This window comes from Galeopterus variegatus, unplaced genomic scaffold, assembly GCF_000696425.1.
Source record: "Galeopterus variegatus unplaced genomic scaffold, G_variegatus-3.0.2 Scaffold429, whole genome shotgun sequence".
Classification (NCBI taxonomy): domain Eukaryota; kingdom Metazoa; phylum Chordata; class Mammalia; order Dermoptera; family Cynocephalidae; genus Galeopterus; species Galeopterus variegatus.
Genome location: NW_007726540.1, coordinates 531,270 through 543,118, shown reverse-complemented (window position 1 = coordinate 543,118; position 11,849 = coordinate 531,270). Strand labels below are relative to the sequence as shown.

The window sequence follows — 11,849 nt, the reverse complement described above, 5'->3', positions numbered from 1 at the left end:
GTACCCTTTTACTTTTACATGCAAACACACAAGCCAGAAGTGTGCAACCCCCAGGTTTTTTTTACCAGTAGATACGTATAACCAAAAGTTTTGAACACCATTGTTTGAGACCACCAGTCAGCAAACTTTTTCTTAAAGGGCCAGGGAATAAATACTGTAGGCTTTGCAGGCTGTACAGTCTCTGTCAAAATGATTAACTTTGACATGAAGGCAGCCATAGACAATGTGTAAATTAGTGTGGCTGTGTTCTAATAAAATATTATTTATGGGTGCCAAAATTTGAAGTTCATGTACCTTTCACATGTCATAAGATATTATTCTTTTGATTTTTTCCAACCATTTAAAATGTAAAAAATCATTCCTAGCTTGGGAGCCACTCAAAAATAGGTAATGGGCTGGATTTGGCCCATGAGCTATACTTTGCCAACCCCTGCTCTAGAAACATTTTCTAGGGTTCAGGTAAATCATAATTCTAAGTGGTGGTTATTACATTATTTTCAAAGTAAATATTACATGCATTTTTCAGGTAGTGCCAAACAACAAATTTAATATTTTACATATCACTGTGGGGAATGGGGTAGGTACTACAAAATTCCATGCATGAAAATTTTGTTTAATCCAAATCATAACATTGGTAAATGATGATATCATAATATATATGATACATATCATATTCCACATGATATAAGAACAGTGCGCCAAGGACTTCACTTAATTTACTCCAAGGATGTAATTTAGACTTTTTTTTTAATATACAAATAAATTTTTAATTTAATTTTAAAGTTCCAAAATCATTTTATGCTCAGAAATATAGGTTTCTACAGCCACCAAAGACTTTACCTAACTACACTAATAATTTATTTTATTATTTTTATTATTTTATTTTTATATGTGTTTCTTTATTTTTAAATTTATTGATGAATTTTAAATGAATAACATTATATAGTTTTTTCTCTCTATGAGAATATAAGAAGAAATTTCTGTTAAGTCTCAATATCAAAAAAAAAGGTGCACTTTCCTTTGGTATTGAGTTTGCTTCGTGGTCATTGAGAATTTTATATTTGATCATGTCTCCCTTTTTATATGAGCTGCTTGAAAGTTTGGAGCCAAAGATATTGCTCATCTCTGGCAAGTGTGTAGAAATTCCTGGCTTGGTTTTTGTACATAACCTTGCTCCTTGCTCCAACTTCCTTACTGTTGTTTGCCATTTGCCTTATGTTTATTTCTTATTTTACATGCACATCTTTGTAGGCTGCCTTTAATTCTTTTCAGAAGAAGACTAGTTTTAAATAAGTAAAAACAACAGGAATTATGTTTTACTTATTTGTCATATTGGTTTGCCTAATGTTTCCAGTCTTTTAGTTACATGGCAAATTCTGTAACAGTGATAACAATTTTTATATTTTTGTGATATGCTGAGTCTACAGGACTGGTTACAAACTAGGGTACAAACTAGAAAGCATATTCTGTGACTCAATTTTCAGCTAGAAGGACCAAGATCAACTGTGAATTTAAATATTTGCCTTGTGAGCCAATTTTTTCTTATGAAGATAAACAATACACTTTTTTTTCCTTTGCTGAGATTGATTTCCCCAACAATTCTTGGATAATTTATTGATCTATATTTCCGGTAATTGTGAAACTAAAACTCACCTGTGCTTGGGATGGGACACTGTTCACAGGGCTTGTTCCAGGCCCGGCCAATGTTGTAGGAACAGCAGCACATTTTCTTGGTCATGTTGAACAACAGTTCTCCATCACAGGTCTGGTTGTCAGCATAATAGTTTCTGTAGCACAGACTTCTTCTCATATCTAGAAGAGAGGAGGGAAAAAAGGATTGGGGATGCCATGGGGGAAATCACAACAAATCGCTAAGGGGATACTCAAAGAGCAATTTTCTTTTGAACTGTATTGCAACTTGGCTTTCCTAAGGGCAGGAAAAGCCCACTCTTACACAACTTTCCAGCTATCTGTGCAGCTATAAGAAGAAGGACTTTGAGAAATGTATTCTCTGGTATTCTGTGCCACAGAACTAAGTCATTATGTAGCTGTAGCATTAATAAACTTTCCATGACTCTCTGCCCAGTCTCCTAGTAACAATTCTCCACTGCTATTTGGCAGTAAGTTTCTCATTTCCGACTCATGATGTTTTAATACTGTAGGTCAGTGCTGTAAATGTAATTGTATAAAGATACACCCAAAAGTCAAACAAAAGAAGTACTATTAAACTGTTGTTTGGGATTTTCCAACATTACATTTGAAAGAAAACTCCCAACTACCCACACGAGGTGGTGAAAAAATGCCAAGCTTAGGTTTTCAGGGATGGAGGCTCTTACCAAGACAGTGGAGGGATGGCAGCACTCAGTTCAATGAGTAACAGAACGCTAGGGACTAATTGCTAGACTTGTAAGCTCTTCCTCTTTGCAGATAAGAAGCAAACATGCATGGCTCAGAAAAGCTGGAACTTACCCATGCAGTTATTCCCCCCATTCACTTGCATGTAGTCTGGAGGACAAATACAGGTATAGTTGCCAACGGTGTTGTAACACGTCCCTGGACCACAGATTCCAGGAGTCTCACATTCATTCACATCTATAATATGAAAAGAAAGTGGTATGTGAATATGAAAATTTTACTCTTTGGAATGGCCTGGTACTCTGTCAATATAAATGTTGAAAACAATGAAAAAAAATGCAAAGGGCATTTTGAAATCTGGATAAGAAAAATAGGTTTTCAGTTCATCAGTGTCCTCTCTCTGTGTGAATGTGTAAATTTTCAGGGATAAAGGTTTTGGAAAAGGAACTCTTGCCTTCTGATGTAAGCTCCTAATAAATGAGTCCATAACATCCTCAAAGGCATGCAGAGATGGAAATGCACCGTAATTATAACCCTCAAATATCCTTCAGAAAGACAACTATATGCTTCATATGTTCCCAGTGTCTGTGGAAGGATATGACATATCCTGAAGCCATCGACACTGTCTTCATGAGTCTGAGTTGATAAGGCAGTTGAAGTACGTTCTTCACTCTTCCTCTGACCCATTTTCAAACAAAGGGGTTGATTCTAATCTTTGCTAACTCCGTGGGTCTTAGAGCTGTGTCATAAACACTGTGATGCTCAATTAATACTCGACAAGATTGTCATTGTCTAGGTCACTTCATAAGCCTTTTGGAGAGCCAGGGGAATATTTCTCATGCAGAGTACGAGGAGGCCTTTTCCTTAACGAGTCATGTCACTTCTATATGTAGATGGAAACTACCTCTCCCACCCTGGTCCATGGCCCAAGTGCTCTAAAACCTAAAAGTGGCTAATATTATTCATCTTTCCAGTAACACAGAATGAACAGGGGCCACCACTTATATCACAAAGGCAAAGGGCTGCCTTCTGGAAGAAGCCCACTTAAATGCATTAGTACAGATGATAAGTGGGGAAGGGTAAGAGGAAGAAAAGCCCAGAACTGCTGTGATTATAGAAATTACTGAATCAACACCTGTGCTACTCTAATAAAAAATGGCTTTTCTGAAGAGCCTGGAAAACTCTTTCATAGGCATAAATGGGGAAAATGGCCCAGCATAATAAAACTCTGCTTTTTTCAGGAAAAGAGGGAGACTTAGGACTTATGGCAATGACATCATTTCAGTAACATTAGTGCAAGCTGCCATGTGTGGCACATTTACCAGGGTATGCTCATGTTTAACCACGGCACTACAAAGTGCTGAATTCTCAGTTCTCCTGGCAACTGTATGCTGGTTTTTGAGGTCAGTTCTCAATATTTGGTAGAACTTGTCACCCTGCAAGGGCCACTTACCATCACACACTCGGGTGTCTTCATTCAGGTAGTAACCCGTTGGACAGCGGCACTGGAAACTACCAAAGGTGTTGATGCATTTCCCGCCTTGGCACAGCCCTGGAAGCTCCTGGCACTCATCAATATCTATTGCAATGAACACGAAAGCATTTCTTCAGCATTGTAAATAAACCCACGGATGTTCACAATGTATGCACGTTAGGATGAAGGAAACAGATTTACCTTCCAATATAACAGTGATAGGGTTTGGTCGGAAACCTTCTCCTCCAGGACAAAGAATTTTGTATTCAGCTATTGAAACAAAAAATTCAAATTGAGTTCTTTTGAATCTAAAATTTCTAGAAATAGTCTCCTCAAGAGAAATACTGACACATCCAACTGAAAATATTCATTTTCAGGAATCTTTAGCTGTTACTCCACCCATCTGAAGCAAGTTAACATCTTTGTGTACACTTATCATTTTCAAATGACTTTTACTGAGTGTGCCAAGTGTAAGGCCAATAACCTCAGTCTTGGAACCCTCCAGCTACTCTCCTGGCCTTATATTCTTGTGAACTGTTTTATTCTCTATCTCTATCACTATTTCTTTTTACAGATTTTCTTTCCCTTTTTATTTTCTAACAAATTCCATCTCCATTTTTATGTTTTGTTCAGCCTTACTTCCTGGGAATTACAGCTTCCTTTAATAATGTTAATCAGCCCATCTCCAAAAGCCTTTCCCAACAGAGCCTTAGAAAAAGCTGTGCTCCCCTGCTTCCCATCCCACTCCTCTCCTTAATGACTACAGACCTTATTTCTCCTCTGTTTCTACCGATGGCAATACTGATTCCCCTGGTTTCCGGAAACAACTTTCTACAGTGTCCTTTGATTCCGCCCATTAATTCTTTCTTCTGACTTTTCACTCAGAAACATTTATCTCGGTGCCAAGCACCAGAACTGTTATACAGACAGGAACATGTGAATGCAAACGGCCCTAATCTGCTGCATTGTCCTGGCGAGTAAGTACAAGGTCTGTTCTTTCATAACCACCATAGTCTTTCCAAATCTGAAAATCACTGTCTTGGCTTCCTGAAATTACATGTATACATGCATACATGTATATATGCATATATTCCAGTTCTAACTTTGATCTAGATTTGGGACGGGAAGGTCCTCGATTGCTTTACTAATCATTACTAATCTACAGAGCTTACTACCCCAATTAAAAATGTTGGCTTGCCTCTTTCAACACCAATGAAATGAACTGTCTTCCTCTTTTATTTTTCTCTTCTCCTTTCTCTGCAATCATCCACTCCTTCTGAGTCTCCTCTTTCATGTCACATCCATCCTTGAAGGTCCAATTCAAAAGCGCACAAAGTGACCACCCTCCCCCAAGTGGAACTGACTCCCTTTCTGAACAGAAGAGAGAAGGAGGTGTCTGCTAAGCACTCATCCCTGTGCTGGGTGCTTTACACGAGTGCTTTCATTTAATACTATGAGGTGTTTTGTAAATACTTAGTAACGTGCCCAAGGTTACCTGAGTGGCAAGTGGTAGAGTCCTAATTTGAACCAGGTTCGCTCTTTCTAGTACTCATGGCACTATGTCCACTCTTCTTTCTTCTCTGTGTGAGGTCTATATTGAATTATAGCTCTTATGTTTCAGTCGTATTTTACCTACTAGGCTGTATACCCCTGGAGGGCAGGATCTAGTCTAATTTACCTTTCTCCATCCAAAGTACACACTATAGGTACTCAACAAATATTTTTGAAGAAGTGAATAACTTATGCTTTGGCAAGAAAAGAATCAGTATCTATCCCAATATACTCTAACAGCAGCAAGCACAGACTTTTGCCAAAGAAGCTACATCTGATTCTGAATCATAATTCAAGACCCACTTAGAAAAATGGTTAGGCATTATTTTTTTTAGGAGACATATTATTTATGTCCTTAAAATCACATTCTAAAGCTTTCTTTTAAGTCATACCATAAAAATGGAATAATTTCCCATTTTAGAGTTGCTTAATCAATGGCTTCTCTTTTGCCCAGGGGCACTCTGAGTCTGTTCTAGAATTTCTGAAAAGAACCATTAGATGACAAGAGGAAAGATTAATCAGTTTGTCCCTGGAAGGTAAGCAATATAAGTAACAGCCTGGAAAACCTGGAAAAATCTTTAAAGTAATGTTATCTGCTTTTCACTAAGACAGAAGTGAGATGTTACCTGCCCCTCCTAATCTTTTAGTGCAAGCCAGCTGGGTACACTTTCTAACTACTAAATTGAGAGTGAGGTCCCTCAGCAGGGCTAAGAGAATTGATCTCCTTTCCCTGGTCTAAGAGTGGAGACTCATAGCAACTCTCTCCCTCAGTGGCTTTTCTTCTGTAGAACTAGAAAGAAGAACTGGCCTGAGTTGGAATAATAATTAACAGGAGGATGTCCACTTACATGTGTTCACAGCAGGGCACAACTCACAAGGAGTACCCCAGGCTTTACCCAGAGAACAACAGCAGGAAGCCTTGGAAACACCAACTCCAATTTCATTGCTACAGGCTGTATCTCCGTTGTCTCCTCGAGGTCGAACATCCAAATAGCAATTTCCAGAGCGGGTATCTATTTACCACATACAAACAAAAAGGTGTCAGGCAGATTCTTTTCTCCTTGAGGGTTGAAAATTCAAAGCCACTTCAGAAATTGTTTAAAAACCATAATTTACTTTTTATTAAGATACTAAAAAGTGCTCAATAATATACACTAGGAATTTCCAACAGAAAAGGTACCTGAAGGTATAAACCAGATTTAGGAAATGTTTAAATTTCCCTATTATTACTTTTGCAAACTTTGAGAATGGAATGTTCAATGCTGCTTTTAAAATAATAAACAGTATGGTTCTCTGAAAAGTTTTTAAGATCTTACCAACACAACCAACTCGAGTTGGATTCAGCTCAAAATCAGGTGGACAATCACAGGTATAGCTCCCTGGAGTGTTGACACAGTTCCCACTGATACACGTGGTTGGATCCAGACATTCATTAACATCTACAACCAAACAGAAAGGGGCAGAATTATCACCTGAGCCAATGTAGCGCAGACATCACCATAAAACAGTAGTACTGAATCTAGGGCTCCAAACGACAATTTTTAAGCGTTACTAGTTATAACCTAGAAATGAAGTCTTCCACTTCTGAAATAAAACCCCTCAGGAAGGAAATATGTCATAGTCTTTGGTCTTTTTCCCCTGGAACACATTTACCGTTCAAATTTGTCATCAGGATAAAATATAATTTTGGAACGAGGAAAAATATTCCAGTCAAGGTAACTGAAGGCAAAACACTGCTGTGACCTCGGTCAACCAAAAATTCAGACACAGGTCTTAAGAAAATATATTTAATATGTGTGACTTGTTATTTCATCAAATTAAAGCAAGATGTCCCAGGGAACCCTTGGGAGCAGGCAACTTCTGCTGCTTCTCCTACACACAAGAGCATGAGGCTGAGTGTGCTTCTTCAAGCCTGCAAAGAGTCTCCTCCCATCGTTGATGCTGGATTGAATATTTCCCTTTCAGTTTCTATTCCAAAAATACATACAGAATTCCATATATTTAGGACATGGGTTTTGGCAAATTCCACACTTATGCTATCCTTTTGTCTGTTTTGAACACTCATGAAATACTCAAGAACAGACAAACGGATTCAGAGAGGAGGGACTGGGCAACAGAGGTGACACCTTCTGCTTAGGTCCTCCCTTGGCACTGGGTACCCTCTCATGAAATACTCAAGAACAGACAAACGGATTCAGAGAGGAGGGACTGGGCAACAGAGGTGACTCCTTCTGCTTAGGTCCTCCCTTGGCACTGGGTACCCAGGGTACCCTCCCATGGGTTTCACTACAGATGATCCTTTTGCTCAAATTGCAGGTGAACTTGGATGGACAGGGCCAGACTAATGGAAATGGGGTTAGAATGATGCTGAGGGTGATTCAGGGCATTGAGGAGAAGGCACAGATCATGGAGAGGTGACTTCCTGAGGTATGCTATAGGCCCAGCTTGGTGTCATAATAGTTTTTAGAAAAATCAAGGGAAGAATGTGAGCCTGGGGAGGAATACTCTAGTCCAGAGCATTTGCAGGGAGGTGGACATAACCTTGAGAGTCACTGAGACACAGCTTGTTTAGGTGGCTGAAACACAGAATCAAACTGGTTTCCTCAGTATCTGAATAGAAGGGTGGACTAGGAAGGAGAGCTGCAAATGGCTTTCCAAGTCCTAACTCAGTGCCAAAGAGGACTGAGTGGCAGTGTGCAGGGAGCCTAGAGCTTTTCTAACTTTTTTTCTGATGGTCCCTGAGAGTCCCTTGCCCTACAAGAAAATGATTTATGTACTGGAAATGGTGGCTGTGCTCTATGACCCAGGTACTGTGGTGACCACTGACAGGGCAGGGGTTGGGAGAAGTGGGAATCACAAAGGAAAAGTACAAGGAGGAAACCCACCATCCCAGGGCACGGCCTTCAAAACGATAGTCTGAAATTGTACCCGAGGGGACAAGGAAATGGCTGGAAAGCCACACGGCTGGAGCACCCCTGGAACATTCCTCCATAGCCACGAGTTCAATTCTATGAGGCGACAAACTCTGTTCCTTCAGCGGACTCTTCCCTCCTCCTCCTCACATCTAATCAGTTCCGGACCTGGGCGAATGTATTTGGTGATTCCTTGTGCATCACCCCTGCTTTCCTTTTCCTCTGTGACTGCCCTTGTGTGGTCCCCATGAAGCCCCAACAGCCAGGCCCCCAGGACACCTGGGACCTGGGCATCTCACCTGTGCAGTTCCCGCCGCTTCGGTCCAGTTCATAGCCTATCTCGCACTCACAGCGGAACAGGCCAGGAAGGTTGTGGCAAGTCCCAAAGACGCAGATGTTTGGAAGGGCGCACTCATCGATATCTTGGGGGAGGGAAAAAAAGGGGGGGAAGTTAAATTTATTTTTTGCTAAAGAAACTGCCTAATCTAATTAGGTAACTGACGTTATTAAGAAAATGAAAACGACCTGACACCAATCTAGGTGCTTCTCTTACAGACTTTGAGATGATTTGTCACGCACAGGGAGGTCTTGTAGGTGGGAGGTGATGTTTCCTCAGTTCCTATTACACACCAAGCAGTGGGCTAAGCATTTTGCAGATGTATCCCACCTATGGTGTTTCACATAGGTCCACATCACTTTCATGAAGTAAGAGCCAAATGGGCCACCTTAGACTAAATTCTCTGGTTGTTTTTATCTACGTATTCACTGTTTTTGTTGTGAGTTAAAATTTTAAGAACTGCAAAGTCTTTGTGGTAACTTTTATAATCAGTTTTTTCATTTGTTTGTTTTTGGGAAGCTGCTTGATATGGGGATCAAACCCTGGACCTTGATGTTATCAGCACCATTTTGTAACCAGCTGAGCTAATTGGCCAGCCCTACACTCAGTCTTAGAATCCTCTACATTCCTAGAACTATGTATTTGTTATTGTTGATGGAGATCTTAAAACTGCAGATGTTTCTTCCAGGCCCCTGCCCCTGCCTCATATTAACATTCTGTTCATGCAATTGACACATGGGCACATTTTCAGGCTTGAGACTGGCTTGAAATAGCCACGACCACTCTGCCAGCAATGATTTATATTAAGAACAAACAAACAAACAAAACTTTCCTTTATAGCATTTAGAGAAGCAAAACTTTCACTGTGACTATTTGTGTTACCAGAGGTGGCACTGCACTGCTTTCCCGTGGATATTTGGAGTAACAGAAGTAAACAAGGCATTAGGCACATGACCAAGAGCATAATCTGGTTTCTTGCCTCAGAGGAGTTTTATATCACACTCTGCATATTTAATATAAACTGTATAAAGAACACCCAATGGTTCCATAACAAAGCAAAGTATTTACATAGAAATATATGAGGGAATTAGTGTACATGTCATAGCTAAAGACTGATTTTGATTTCATGCCTTATTAATAAGGAACAACTATTAGCTAATATATTAATGGGGGTCTGGTTTAAACATCTACTATCAATCGTTTTCATTGGTTCATTTCAACTGAAATCTTTTTAGTTCATTGTAGTCACTAACTCTTTTCTATGAAGAAGAATGTGCTTAAATTTGACAAATGTGAGTAAAGAGAAAAATCTTGTATTTTCTAATGAAATCCAAGAGGTTCCCAGGACTCTCCCCATCTGACCATCACTTTTCAGAAAGACAAAGCCTTATGCTGAGAGACACTGCGATATATGGCATTATCCCAAGGGGTCCACTACTGAACAGATTTGCAAAATACTGTTCCATGTTCATATATGTTAGATATTTAGAGAACACTGTAAGACATACCCAGGACATTTTTCTACATATGGAGAAGGTTATCTGATCTGCTGTAATATTAAAGCCTTTACGTCTAGATAGCAAATCATAGCAGAGATCAAAAACTGTGTTTCCATATTTAGAGAAAATACTCCAACCAGATATTATCAGGAGATCTGCACTATACATATGGAGAAGGTTATCTGATCTGCTGTAATATTAAAGCCTTTACGTCTAGATAGCAAACCATAGCAGAGATCAAAAACTGTGTTTCCATATTTAGAGAAAATTCTCCAACCAGATATTATCAGGAGATCTGCACTCTGAGTTCTTTTCCCCAGCATCAGGGAATAAATGGGTTGCATTGAGTTCACCACACTTGGTTACGCTCTCTCTCCTCTGACCAGTGGGTGTACCCTTGCAAACCATCTGGCCAAGGCTGGGCATGCAGCTTGTGGCCAGAGAGCTGACTTTTTCTCTGCATGAAGAGAAATGGTCCAGCTGGAGACTTAACCCCTCCACAAACTGAACTGACCAGCTTAGATGTGAAGCCAAAACACACCTCAGTTTAAAAAAACAAAAAAAAAAACATGAGGAATGTTTAAATACCCTAATCTCCTCAAGCCCTGCAAGGCTCCTGGCGGCCTCCCCCTCAGTTACCTTCACAGGCTTTCCCGTCAGCACTGGGCACAAAGCCCATGTCGCATTCACAGCGGTATCCTCCCGGGGCATTGAGGCACTGGCCGTTGCCACAGAGATTCAGATTCTCAGAGCACTCGTCAAGGTCTGCAGCCAAAAAGAAACACAAGTTATTTTTCCTCAGTTAGGGGCTTTCCAGTTCCTCAGGTCCAATAATTTTTATAATTGTCAACTCCCTTAGCAAAGCTGTGTTTGTTCATAACTTCTATTTGACACATTTAAACTCATTGTTTTTCCTTTTTGAATGCTAATATTGAATATGCAATGAACATGGGGTTCAGATTCAGAATCCTGAATGCTAAATTATCCCTAATGATGTAAAATGAATAATAAGCTAAATGAGTCATTCAGACTGAGGCCTTGTCACGAAGGCACATCCACATGAAGGGCATACCCATGACAGAAAATAACATGTCATTCCTTGTCTCCATTCCTTTGGATATATGCCCAGTAGTGGGATTGCTGGGTCACATGGCAGTTCTATCTGTAATTGTTTGAGGAACCTCCAAACTGTTCTCCAAAATGGCTGCACTAATTTGCAGTCCCACCAACAGTGTAGAAGAGTTCCCCTTTCTCTGCATCCTTGCCAGCATCTGTTGTTCTTTTTCTTTTTGATAATGGCCAATCTAACTGGGGTGAGGTGGTATCTCAATGTGGTTTTGGTTTGCACTTCTCTGATGACTAGTGATGTTGAGCATTTTTTCATGTACCAGTAAGCCATTTGTATGTTTTCCTTTGAAAAGTGTCTATTCGGGCCGGCCCGGTGGCGCACTGCTACAGTGCGCCGCTTGGGAGTGCGGTGGCGCTCCCGCCCGAGGGTTCGGATCCCACATACAGACCGGTTCCCGCTCACTGGCTGAGCGAGGTGCGGGCGCAACACCGAGGTTTGCGATCCCGTTGCCGGTCCCGGTCCGGTACGGGTGCGACACTGAGGGTTGCGATCCGTTGCCGGACACGAAAAAAGACAAAAAAGAAAGAAAAGTGTCTAGTCATCTCCTTTGCCCATTTTTTAATTGGATTGTTATGCTCTCACTTATAACTGG

General features: G+C 40.4%; 1 protein-coding gene across 1 annotated transcript in view; it reads right to left on the bottom strand.

The window, feature by feature from the left end:
* Positions 1–11,849, bottom strand: part of FBN1 (fibrillin 1) — a 252,128-nt gene that overhangs the window by 58,515 nt on the left and 181,764 nt on the right. The window contains exons 34-41 of the mRNA XM_008568659.1: positions 10,768–10,893; positions 8,592–8,714; positions 6,697–6,819; positions 6,229–6,393; positions 4,031–4,099; positions 3,809–3,934; positions 2,470–2,592; positions 1,654–1,812 (exon numbers count right to left, since the gene is read on the bottom strand). Coding sequence (XP_008566881.1) covers positions 1,654–1,812; positions 2,470–2,592; positions 3,809–3,934; positions 4,031–4,099; positions 6,229–6,393; positions 6,697–6,819; positions 8,592–8,714; positions 10,768–10,893 — 1,014 coding nt within the window. The remainder of the gene's footprint in view (positions 1–1,653; positions 1,813–2,469; positions 2,593–3,808; positions 3,935–4,030; positions 4,100–6,228; positions 6,394–6,696; positions 6,820–8,591; positions 8,715–10,767; positions 10,894–11,849) is intronic.